The following is a 12,307-nucleotide window of genomic DNA, read 5'->3' on the forward strand; positions in this document are numbered from 1 at the left end:
CACAAGTCTGAATTGTGCTAATGACAATGATGATAAATAACAAAGGTACCCTTCAATTCTGATACCTACCAACTGGGTTTTGAGCCATCATAGGTCTTGAAGCTTCGCTGGCCTTGCTAACACCTGCAGCATTGAGTGCATATGTTCTGAACTGATATTCCAGTCCTTCTACCAAGCCGGTCACTTTGTAGTTGCAGTCTAAGCATGGCACTTTGTTTTCTTTCACCCAGAGAATGGTGTTACGTTCTTTCTTCTCAACCCAGTAGCCAATGATTTTACTGCCACCATCATGGTAGGGTTCTTCCCAGCGAATAGACATGGCATTGGCAGATACATAGTAGACCTCAGGTCTGGTAGGTGCACTGGGTGGGACTAAATAGAAACAAAGGTATCAAACATGAATATAATTTTATAAAATTCAGGGGAAGTATTTCATGATAGAGACTTGAAAATAGGATTTTTATTTTTCTTACCAAATGGGTGCTCAGCAATGATAGGTGCTGATTCTAGAGGCTTGCTGACGCCAAATCTGTTCTCTGAACTGACACGGAAAGAATATTCCATGTATTTTGTGAGATGAGTGACTTTAATCTGTGTGCGCTTGACACTGGAATTGACCAGCTGCCAAGCTGTTGTACCGGACTCACGCTTTTCAACTATGTAATTAGTAATATCGGTGCCTCCATCGTCTTTAGGTTCAGCCCATGACAGAACACATGATTCAGCCGAGATAGATGATACCTCAATGGGGCCTGTTACTGGACCTGGCCTTCCGATGACCACAACTGTGATGGTAAATGTTTTAACACCAGCTGTATTTTCCAGGGTCAAGAAGTACCTTCCAGAGTCACCTCTCATGCTGTCCTTGACAGTCAGGGTGGTTCTGTCTTTTGTCGTTGTGATGCTCACTCGATCTGTCTCCTTAAGTCTCATTTCTTCAAGCTTCCATGTTACTTTGGGGGCAGGGCGACCGCTGATTGGCACATCAATGGTAAACGTGCTTCCTGCTTTGCAAGTAATGAGCTGATTGGTAATTCCAGTCAGATCAGCAGTGGGCTCAATTTGAGGCTCCTTGATGATGACAGAAGAGAAGGCTTCCCTGGGTTCGCTGTAGCCGGCATCGTTCTTGGCCTTCACACGGAATTCATATTCAGTGTTCTCAACAAGGCGCTCCACCGTGTAAGTCAGCTGTTTGGTGTAACCAGCTTCCACCCAGAAGTCAGATCCCTTTTGTCTCATTTCGAGCAGGTAGCCAGTGATTCGGCTGCCTCCATCATGGTCAGGTTTAAGCCAAGCTAAGACTGCAGAGGATTTGCTTGTGTCAACAACATCAAGTCTCTTAGGTGGAGCAGGCTGTTCTGTGGCCACCATTGGTTCTGGCATTTCATAGGGTTCACCAACACCATACTCATTTTCTGCAGAGACACGGAAATAGTATGGAACGCCTTCTACCAGGTCATTGACCTTGAGGATCTGACGAATGCATTTTTCACTGACCACCTGCCAGCTACGGCGACTGGCTTCTCGCTTCTCTACCACGTAGTGATGGATTCGGGCACCACCATCAAGGAGAGGGGCATCCCACATCAATGTAACAGATCCCCGGGTCACATCCTTGAAGGTGATCGGGCCAGGCGGGCCCGGAGAGTCGAGCACCTTTACGGTGAATGTGATTGACTTACTGCCACTGTTGTTTTCCACAGTCAGAGTGTATTTCCCTGCATCATTTCTGTTGCAGTTTTCCACAGTGAGGGTGCTGAAGGAATCTGTAGTGTGGATATCAGCCCGTATGCTGAGGTTAGAGTCGGGTTTGCTCCACACAGCTGTGGGAGCTGGTCTACCCTGGTAGGCAATGAAGAGGCGAATACTGGCCCCAGCTCTGACAATGTGAGTCTGCTTGAAGTTGGCATCGATGTCTAACTCAGGAGCTGATAATCGGTCAACTGCTTTAATGGTGCCAGTCACTTCACAGCTGTCTCCTTTTCCAGCACCATTGACAGCACTAACCCGGAATTTGTATTCTTCACCTGCTTGCAGGTCGGTGACTGTGTATCTTGTTTTCACACATGCTTCTGCATTCACCTTGCGCCAGTCTCCTAAGTCAGCTTTGCACATTTCAATAATATACCCAATTATTTCCATGCCTCCATCAAACACTGGCTTAGACCATTCTAAGCTCACAGTTGTCTTTGATGTGTCTGTCACTTTGACCACAGTGGGAGCGCCTGGCGGGCTGACAGGCTCTCTGCATTTGATTAGTCTTGAGATACCACTTGCAGGCCCTACTCCCGCAGCATTCTCAGCCATGACGTGGAATTCATACTCATTGCCCTCTGTCAGACCGGTGACTTTGAATCTTGTCTCAGCGATCGGTCGTTTGCTGATCACTTTCACCCATCGTGTGCTTTTCTTTTCTCTCCTTTCAAGGATGTACTGTTCAATTTCACTGCCACCGTCTGATTCTGGCCTTGCCCAGGTCAGGGTAATGCTATTGCCTGTTACGTTACTAGGTTCTGGCGTGCCAGGGGCATCGGGAATAGCTGTCAAATGAAAATAATGGAAGAAAGAAACCAATTAGGCATGTGTGCTTGGGAGTTAATCTTATGACATAGTACCACTTAGTAAAAATGGACACTTACTGTACTGTATTTGAGCAACAATGGGGTCAGAATCCAGTGGCCTGCCAACCCCAAACTTGTTAACAGCAGAAACACGGAATTGGTATTCATTGCCAGTTATTAGTTTGGTGGCAGTGTAGCTGAGGGCTTCACAATTATCCTCAATTAGTGCCCAAGCAAGTCTGCTGGTTTCCCGTTTCTCAATGAGGTAGTGGGATACAGGAGCACAGCCATCATTGAGGGGCACGTCCCACCACAGGGTCATCTTCTCGCCAGTTACATTGGTGAATCTTATGGGCCCAACTGGTTTTCCCGGTGTATCTATGAGGAAAACGTCCTAGAGTTAGTTTCTTTTTCTTTGTCCATTAAAATGCAATCAAGCATGTCTTAAAGTCCTGTACATTATGAGATTAAGAAGCTATTTTAGGAATACCTTGTACTTTCACTGTAATTTCTGCTTTTGTGGAGCCAGATGCATTTTTGGCTTCCACTCTATATACACCACGATGGTCCCGAGTGGCATCTCTAACAAAGAGGCTGGTGGATCCAAGTACATCAGTTATCTCTATATGCATCTTCTTGTCAATTTCTGCTCCATCTTTGAACCAAGTTACTCGAGGTACTGGTCGTCCTTGCACCAAAGCTTTAATTCTAAGGCTCTCTCCAGACTTAATAACGACACCGTCAAAGTACTCAGGGCCAAACTCTACTGTTGGTGCAACTATAGAAGAAATAGAAATAAAATGCATTAGTTTTGTTTAATGAGACATAAAAGAGCATGTTTTGTATTAGTATCATATCATAAAGTGTGGAAAGGTAATGCTTATACCAAAGGCTATTTTGAAAGTAGGGTTGATAATTGAAAATTTAGACTATGGGGTTAAATATTTACGTATTATTAGGTTATCTCCTTTGTTATGTCTGTCATGTTATTAATCTTATATCTCCATTTGTAAAATGAGAAATGAAATGTTTATATATCATTTGCTTCCTAATACTGTTGCATATTCAAACAAATTCCTATAAGAGGCCAGCGGCTATATTCAAGCAAGGTGATAATTGTGCTGTTGGATCTATGTTATATTTTAGTAACTTCTGTAGAGATGGTCAGTTATTCCTGAGACCTTTTTTCTTTATTATATATTGCTGAAATTACAAAGCTAAAAACTCATTCCAACTTGTTTACTATTTGTATGCAAATGAAATAAATAATAGACATGGTTAAAAGAATTGATGCTAATTACATATTTTTTCTTCTTTTCATCTAAAAGGTAGAAAATCTAATTCATCCAACTAACAACCTCTGGTAATTTGTATGTTAAAATTTTACTGAAGTATAGTTGATTTACAGTGTTGTGTTAATTTCTGATGTACAGCAAAATGATTCAGTTATACATATACATGTATCCATTCTTTTTCAGATTTTTTTCCCCATATAGGTAATCACAGAATATTGAGTAGAATTTCCCTGTGATGTGCCAGCAGGTCCCCACTGAGCATCCATTCCATATACAATAATGGACATGGTAGTTCCTATGAAATGTTTCTATCCCCACTTTACAGATCAGGGGCCAAAAATATAGTTTTTAAAAAAACATGATTGTTACAAATCATTGTTACATTGGAAATCAGCTGTAAATGCTTACCATTTTCATCTCTTGTCATAATAACGCCAGAAGACTGTGAAGGCGGGCTTACAGTTCCAACAGCATTTCTTGCAATTATTCTGAACTCATATCGATCCCCAGGACTAAGTCCTGTCACCGTGTACTGACACTCAGTGACGTCAGTAAAGTTGCATCTTTCCCAGCGCTCGCTCCCTTGCCGTTTCTCAATGGTGTAGGCCACAATCTTACTGCCTCCATCACGCAACGGTGGGTTCCATTTAAGTGTGATGGTTTCTCGGGTGACGTCAATATAGTCAGGAGTGCCAGGTGGGTCTAGAGGTTGTATGAAAGTTAAAGGCATCGTTATTTATGTCATCAACTCTTAATCCTCAATGGAGGAAAAATAAAATGAATAAATCCTCCAAATTCATTTTAGCCATGAATAACAGGTTTTTTTTTTTGTTTGTTTGTTTTTTTTTTTTTTTTTTTTTTTTTTTTTTTTTTTTGGTATCAGAGTCTTTTAAAAAAGAATTTTAAATTACTTTCTTAAACCAGTTTAAAATAATCCCTTACTCGACAGCTCTCTTGCCTTACTTGACAGCACTCTAGTGACAGGAAGACATGTGAGAAGGTTATATGTGGAAGAAAGGCAGTATTTGTTACTAATGCATTCATTTGCTGAATTACATACATTTGAATCATACTCAGTCACTTACCTACTGGGGAAACAGCTAAAGTAAATTTGCTTGGGTCACTAGGTGAGCTCAGGCCAGCAGAATTTTCAGCAAATACACGGAACTGGTAATCCAGGCCTTCCATTAGCCCTGTGACTCTGTATTCTCTTCCAGATATTGGTGATGTATTAACTCTTTGCCAGAGGATGCTGTTTCTTTCTTTCTTTTCAACATGGAATCCAGTAACTTCTGAACCGCCGTCATAAACTGGAGCATCCCAAGTTAGTGATATGCCATCAGAAGTCACATTGTATGTAACTGGCTTTCCTGGGGGGCCAGGAATCCTGAACTGGTGTTTTGCCACAATACTGTTGGAGACAAGTGGCTGGCTGACTCCATATCTGTTTTCTGCTCTAACTCTAAACTGGTATTCAGCATCTTTGACTAGATTAGGAACCTTGAAAGTTGTTCGGGCAACACTTGAACACACCATCTTCCAATTAGTTTGTGAAGCTTCTCTCTTCTCAATGCTGTAACAGGTAATTTCTCCTCCTCCATCATCTTCAGGCACGTCCCATGACATGATGACACTGTCAGCCTTGATTTCATCAAAGCGAATGGGCCCTTTAGGCTTTGATGGTGGGCCAAGTGTGATGACTGTGATGGGGAATGAGTTTCGACAAACTGCGTTATCGAGAATAACAGTGTATTTTCCTCCATTCTCCTTCTTTGCATTCTTAATACTCAGAGTAAGTTTGTTTTCAGTTTTACTCAAACGGACATTTTCACTTTCTTTCAGTGGCAAACCATCTTTCAACCAGCTGATGGATGGTTTGGGTTTTCCTTTATATGGTAATTCAAGGTGCACATTATGCCCAATTCTCACGGTGACTTGTGCCCCAGGGATTTCTGACAGGTCAACTTCAGGTGGAATTATAAGTTCTTTCACTGTAATGGGCCCAATAGTGACAGCATCACTCAGTCCCTTCTCGTTTCTGGCAGACACCCTGAACTCCAAGACTGACTGTTCCTTGAGTTGGCTAACCTCAATTTCACATGTCTTACTTGTGCCAGCATGTGACCACATTTGTTCGCCTTTACCTTTCCTTTCCACAACGTAATCTGTGATGACACTACCACCATCAAAGTCGGGCTTGGTCCAGCTCAAGGTAACAGAGGTCTTTGTGGAATCTTTCACTGAGAGATCGCGTATCGGAGCTGGGACCTCGGCAGCCTTCACCGGCTCTGTTGTTTCACACGGTTCCCCAATTCCGATTTCATTTTCTGCAAGAACTCTGAAGAAGAATGGAGTTTTCTCTGACAAATCTGTTACCTTAAAGGAGGTGCTAGAACATTTGTGTGACACTGAAGACCATGTTCTCTTGGTGGCATCTTTCTTCTCAATGATGTAGTTAATTATGGGAGATCCTCCGTCAATGAGAGGAGGCTCCCAGAGCAAAGTGACTGTGCCTCGAGAGACATGTTTAACCTGTAGTTTCTGGCAGGCGGCTGGTGTGTCAAGCACCTTAACGCTCACGGTTGAAGACTTTGGTTGACCCACTCCATTTTCTATTGTGAGAACATATTTGCCCGTATCATTACGAGTGACTTGAGGAATAATGAGTAGTGAAGATGAGTCAGTGTTTTGAATGCTGTATCTGGCATCACTGCCAAGGTTCTTCTCATCTTTTCTCCATGTGACAGTAGGTGGAGGTCTGCCTTTGAAGGGAATCAGCACGTGTACATCTTCACCGGCTTTAGCTATGATGGAGGTCCTGAGAGCCACATCCAGGTCAATCTCTGGTTCCTCTGTAGACAGAAAATGGACATATACAGTGAATTTCAAAGCAGAAATAAGTAATTTCCTGGAGGTACTCTTAAATAAAGAGTCATACCATGAGGTACATACCAAGTATGTCTTTAGCTTGTGCAGGTTCAGTCATTTCTATAGGTTCTCCTTGTCCGGCACAGTTTACAGCGGATACCTGGAAGTAGTAATTGACTCCGGGTTTCAGGTTAGATACCACATATTCGGTAGTTCTGACCTCTCCTTTGGTAGAGACAACAGTCCATTCCTCTTCCTCTCCTTGTCTCATGGCAACAACATACCCAGTGACAGCACTGCCCCCATCGTAAACAGGTTTACTCCAGGCAAGAGTGATGGATGATTTCGTTGAATCTGCAATTCTTATCTTAGCAGGAGGGCCTGGAGGATCTGCAATGGCCAATCATAATACAATAATTATGTAATCCTGTGCAATTTGGCCACACACAAAAGAAGACAGAGGCAAAGATGCTGCACTTACCAATTGGATCAGCAGCCCTGTAGAAGTCAGATGGTTCAGAGAATGGACCATGTCCAGCAGCATTTACAGCACAAACTCGGTATTGGTAGTCACTATTTTCCGTGAGTCCTGTCACTTTCTGTCTGGTGTCACGGATTGTCTCCTTTAGAACTTTAAACCATCCCAGGCTCTTCTTATCTCTTTTCTCGAGGATGTAGCCACTTACTTCACTACCACCATCTGCAACTGGCCTGCTCCAGACAACAGTCATCGAATTCTTGGTAATCTTTGTCACCTCTGGCACACCTGGAGGCCCAGGTGTGACTGTTTAGAAGGAAAAAGAAAGTGAGTTCAAAGGATCAACATTACTGATAAATTCTTTTAATCTTCAAATCCTATCTAAGAATATTTGTTTCATTATTTATACTTTCCACCTTGTGAAAAGGATGATGATGAGGAGATGATGCATACGAAGGTAAAAGTCAGTCAGACCCTGAAAACATAGTCACAAACTAGCAGAATAGCATATATTTATCTGTAAATTTCCAAGCGTTTGATTTTAGTTTTCTAATGAAATCATGTCTCACCAAATGCATTCTTTGCAACCACGGGGTGAGATTCCAGTGCATCACCAATTCCATATTTGTTCACGGCGCGAACCCGGAAGATGTATTCATTTCCTTTGATAATTTTGGTAGTTGTAATGATGCACTCTTCCAGATTTTCAGACACCATGGACCACACGACGCGGCTTGTCTCACGCTTTTCCACAATGTAGTGCGTGATTTTTGCACCACCATCATCTGCTGGAGGCCCCCAGAGAAGAGTTATCTTTTCGGCAGTGACGGTCTTAAATTCAATTGGTCCACTCGGAGGTCCTGGTTTGTCTGTCGATGAAAGAACAACATGGTATGTTGTAAATCTACAGAGCCTTCTAATTTAAAATTCTCAAGTTTTAGGCAAACAAAATATGATGTTGGCCTGTATTAAGCACCTACCAAGGATCTGCACTCTGATGGTGGCTGAGGCTGAGCCCATGGCATTCCTTAGTTTCAATTCATAGCTTCCACTATTAAGGCGATTTGCATCTTTGATGAGTATAGATGCAAGGTCAGTGGTATTTTCGACACATACCAGTGCATTGGTTTGTAACTCTTTATCATCTTTATACCACTCAATTGTAGGCTCAGGTTTACCAGAAATGCCAGCTCTGAGCTTCACAGATGTACCTGCTCTGTATTTGACCACTTCTGTATATTCTAGAGGCAAATCAATTACAGGTCCACCTGCAAGAAAAACAGATGAGAAATATTTAAAAGATCACAAGGACAAGGAGATAAATTGCAACAACTTCAAAGTAAGCCCATTGGCCTTTATTAAATAATATGTAGTAGTTCCAATCCTATTTATATTTTACACTTAAATTTTACAAGCCACTCTTCAATCTCAGATGGGAAGAAAGATTATGAGCAAGTTCCATATCCCAACAACACTGCACTAATTTCACAGGGACTTAACTGCCTTTGAAATGTATTTTAAAGTCTGTCAGGTATTTTATACCAGTGATGAAATAGGATACAGCAGTGAGAGCATCATTGAAGAAGCTGTGCTATATATATGTATTTATTCTAAGTTCTCCTTTCTCTAGCTACATCTGGTTCTTTTTATTTCTCTTGTCTAGTTCACTGGTATCCAAGTGGGGGCAGTTCACATCAGACCCTGGAATTCTGAATTCTCGACTCACAGAGCTATTTACTTCCGTGGATGAATTTTCTTCCAGGCTGCGCAGAATTTTTGAGGAACAGAATTAAATTTGACTTGCTTCACAGTCTCCCAAATACCGATTCAGGGTCCACAAAGCCTGGCTCATAAAGAGAAGCCCTAGGATTCTCGTCATGAGGATGGGAGTAGACACTTTTGCCCAGACACCATGGGGACCCCACCTTGAAAATAGAGGACTTTTAGAAAGAGTGTCACAAGGTACCTAATGCTCATGAATTTTACTTTTTAAACCACTGTTGGGTTGAATGTGCCACTTATTTTCCAGAATGGTCAAGTATGTGTATTTTGGACTGATGGCAATATAGAGAACATTTTGGAGTCTGATGGAATCCCCATTCAATCATTAATGAGCTGCTTGATATTGGGGGAAGGTTATGTAAGTGCTTTAACTCTCAGTTTCTCATCTATAAAGTGGGATAATATTAAGGCTATTAGAATTAGGGGAGAAAATTCATGGAAGGCACCCAGTAAAAATTAGGTGCTGCTAATATCACCTGCATTATGCCACTGTTGAGTCTTGTACTTATTTAAGAGGAATGTTCTCTGAATAAATTCAGTCATGGTTTTAATTATTGACTCTGAAAATTTTAAATAAAAGAGTGAAAGTGCCAACTCATATAATCAAAGAACCATAAAAGGTTGAAGTGGGAAGGGCCTTTAGCTATCCCATAGTCCAAATCTCATATTCTACAATTAGGTCAAATGGCCCGGAGGGGTTATGGAATTTTCCTAAGACTCCCAGCTAAGTCATAATTTCTTCTAAAAATCTAACAAGGTACATAGTAAGAGTTATCCTACAGATTAGGACCAGAAAAAATAAGACAAAATATTGATTTCAATTGCTGTTGGGATCCAAAGTGCTAAAAATGCCTACCATAAGAGTCGATGCACGTAATGGGGCCCACAACCTCTGATGGATTGCTGATGGAACCAACGGCATTTCTAGCAAAGACACGGAATTCATACTGGGAATTCTGAGTCAAGCCAGAGACGGTGAATTGAGTCTCTGTAACATTGGTGAAGCTGGCCTTGGCCCATCTGCCATCTGGAAGGTCTCTTCTCTCAACGATGTAGCCTGTGATCTTGCTTCCTCCATCAAAAGCTGGTTGTTGCCAGGAAAGGTTGACAGAGTTCTTTGAAATATCAGTGATACGGACATTTCTTGGGGGTTCTGTGGTAATAACAGAAAGCAGATTAGTGGCACTATCGTCAACATTATTTTGCTTTTCTGAAATGAGGTTTGCCATGTTAAGTAGTCAGAACCATCCTTTTTGGGACAAATACTTACCGCAGGCATCAATGGCTAGGACTGGTTCAGAAGGATGGCTGGGTTTTCCAATACCAGCAGCATTTTCTGCATATACCCTGAATTCATAGATAAGCCCAGCACTGATGGTTGTGACTTTGAAGTGAGTTGTGCGGATGACGGTTTTGTTGGCTTTTTGCCATAAGATGCTGTTTCTGTCTTTCATTTCCAGGTGATAGCCTATAACTGCACTGCCTCCATTGGATACTGGTTCATGCCAGCCCACGGTGATGCTTTCTCGGGTGACGTTAGTGACCCATGGTGTAGATGGCGGTCCGGGTGTGGCTACAAGAGTGAGAAACATAGGTTAATACAGGCATTTAAAACATTTATGTAAACAGAAACCCAGGGTCTTTGAAAAGTTTGACCACTTACTGTATGGTAGTTTGACAACCACACAAGCAGAATCTATGTGATCGCTGATGCCAAAGCGGTTTTCTGCCTTGATGCGGAATTGGTATTCTTCTCCTGTGGTCAGTTTCATGATTTTAATCGTGGTTCTTGCCACTGTTGCAGATACCTCAGTCCATACTGCAGTACTTGTCTCTCTCCTGAGTACGATGTAGTTGGTAACCTGACTTCCTCCGTCATACTTGGGTGGCTCCCATTTGAGAGTCACGCTCTCTTCAGTTACATCACTAATCACAACGGGGCCAGTTGGAGGCCCAGGTCTGTCCAGTACGACGATGTTAATGGAAGCTTTGGTTGTTCCGCTGGAGTTGGAGGCTGTGATCTCATATCTTCCAGCATCAGCAGCAACACTTTCTTTGAGATTGATAGTCAGGTTCTCAGCAGTAATTTCAGTATTAAATCTCATGGTCGCTTTCAGCAGGATACCATCTCTTGATAGGGTCACTTTGGGCAGTGGTTTCCCAGAAATTGGAATGTCAACTTTAAGGTTTGAACCAGCTCTCACATAGACAGTATGACTTGGGAAATTCTTCATGTCAATTTCAGGCGGTTCTGCAAAATAAGAGTATGGAAGATGAAGGTGAAAAGGAGTTTTTGAAAATTAACTTAATGCAAGTAATTTCACATTTTGCTTCTACAGGAAGTTAGACTTACCAAGCTGCTCCTTAACGAGGACAGGAAGCAGAAGCTCTCTTGGATCACTCAAACCAGCTTGATTTTCAGCAAACACCCGGAAAAAGTATTCAGAATTCTCTCTCAGGCCAGAAACAACGTGATGGGTTGACTTCACCACTGCACATCTCACCCAATTTTTCTGTCCCTTTTCTAGTGTTTCAATGACATAATGTACAATTCTGCTTCCACCATCGTGTTCCGGCTTCAGCCAGGCCAGGGAAACACTATCTTTGGATACACTTGTTACTCCAAGTCTTTCAGGTGGGCTTGGTTTTTCTAAGAAAGTAAAACATCAAAAGAAAGGGAAGATTATTACAACATTTTTCCCCCCTACCTATGTTCCTCCTGCATTGTTAAAAGGAAAAAAAAAATGTTTGGCTTCTGAGCCACAAGAAACTTTCCCAGGCTTTGTCATTTCAAGTTGTAGCATTCAAATCCAGTAAGTGTCAGATGATCAAATTAAAGGATAAAATGTATCCCAAATTTATCATGGGTCTAAAAATGAGGAATGAGATGAAAATCTTATAAGAAATATCATCATACAATTTCTGCATCCACACACTACATGTGGTGCAGTCAAATTCACTTATACTTAAATTCAACGTATATTATCAAACTCCAGCTATGTAAATTTCTACGTATTTACTTATTTATTTATTGGTCTTTTTAGGGCCACACCCATGGCATATGGAGGTCCTCAGGCTACGCCACAGCAATGCCCGATCTGAGCAGCCTCTGTGACCTACACCATAGCTCACAGCAATGCCGGATCCTTAACCCACTGAGCAAGGCCAGGGATTGAACCTGTGTCCTCATGGATACTAGTCAGATTCATTTCTGCTGAGCCACAATGGGAACTCCAATTTCTACTGTTTTAAAATCAATGAAAAACTTGATTAGTAGGATTTCATTTTGTGCTATAGTATAAATTGTTCAAGATGTGAACCAA

General features: G+C 41.9%; 1 protein-coding gene across 1 annotated transcript in view; it reads right to left on the reverse strand.

Moving 5' to 3' along the window:
* Positions 1-12,307, reverse strand: part of TTN (titin) — a 274,368-nt gene that overhangs the window by 20,500 nt on the left and 241,561 nt on the right. The window contains 14 exon segments of the mRNA XM_021075901.1: positions 70-372; positions 474-2,540; positions 2,640-2,939; positions 3,052-3,339; positions 4,265-4,558; positions 4,942-6,708; positions 6,809-7,114; positions 7,206-7,508; positions 7,772-8,071; positions 8,183-8,470; positions 9,841-10,137; positions 10,255-10,557; positions 10,648-11,235; positions 11,338-11,634. Coding sequence (XP_020931560.1) covers positions 70-372; positions 474-2,540; positions 2,640-2,939; positions 3,052-3,339; positions 4,265-4,558; positions 4,942-6,708; positions 6,809-7,114; positions 7,206-7,508; positions 7,772-8,071; positions 8,183-8,470; positions 9,841-10,137; positions 10,255-10,557; positions 10,648-11,235; positions 11,338-11,634 — 7,701 coding nt within the window.

This window comes from Sus scrofa, chromosome 15 (assembly GCF_000003025.6).
Source record: "Sus scrofa isolate TJ Tabasco breed Duroc chromosome 15, Sscrofa11.1, whole genome shotgun sequence".
NCBI lineage: Eukaryota > Metazoa > Chordata > Mammalia > Artiodactyla > Suidae > Sus > Sus scrofa.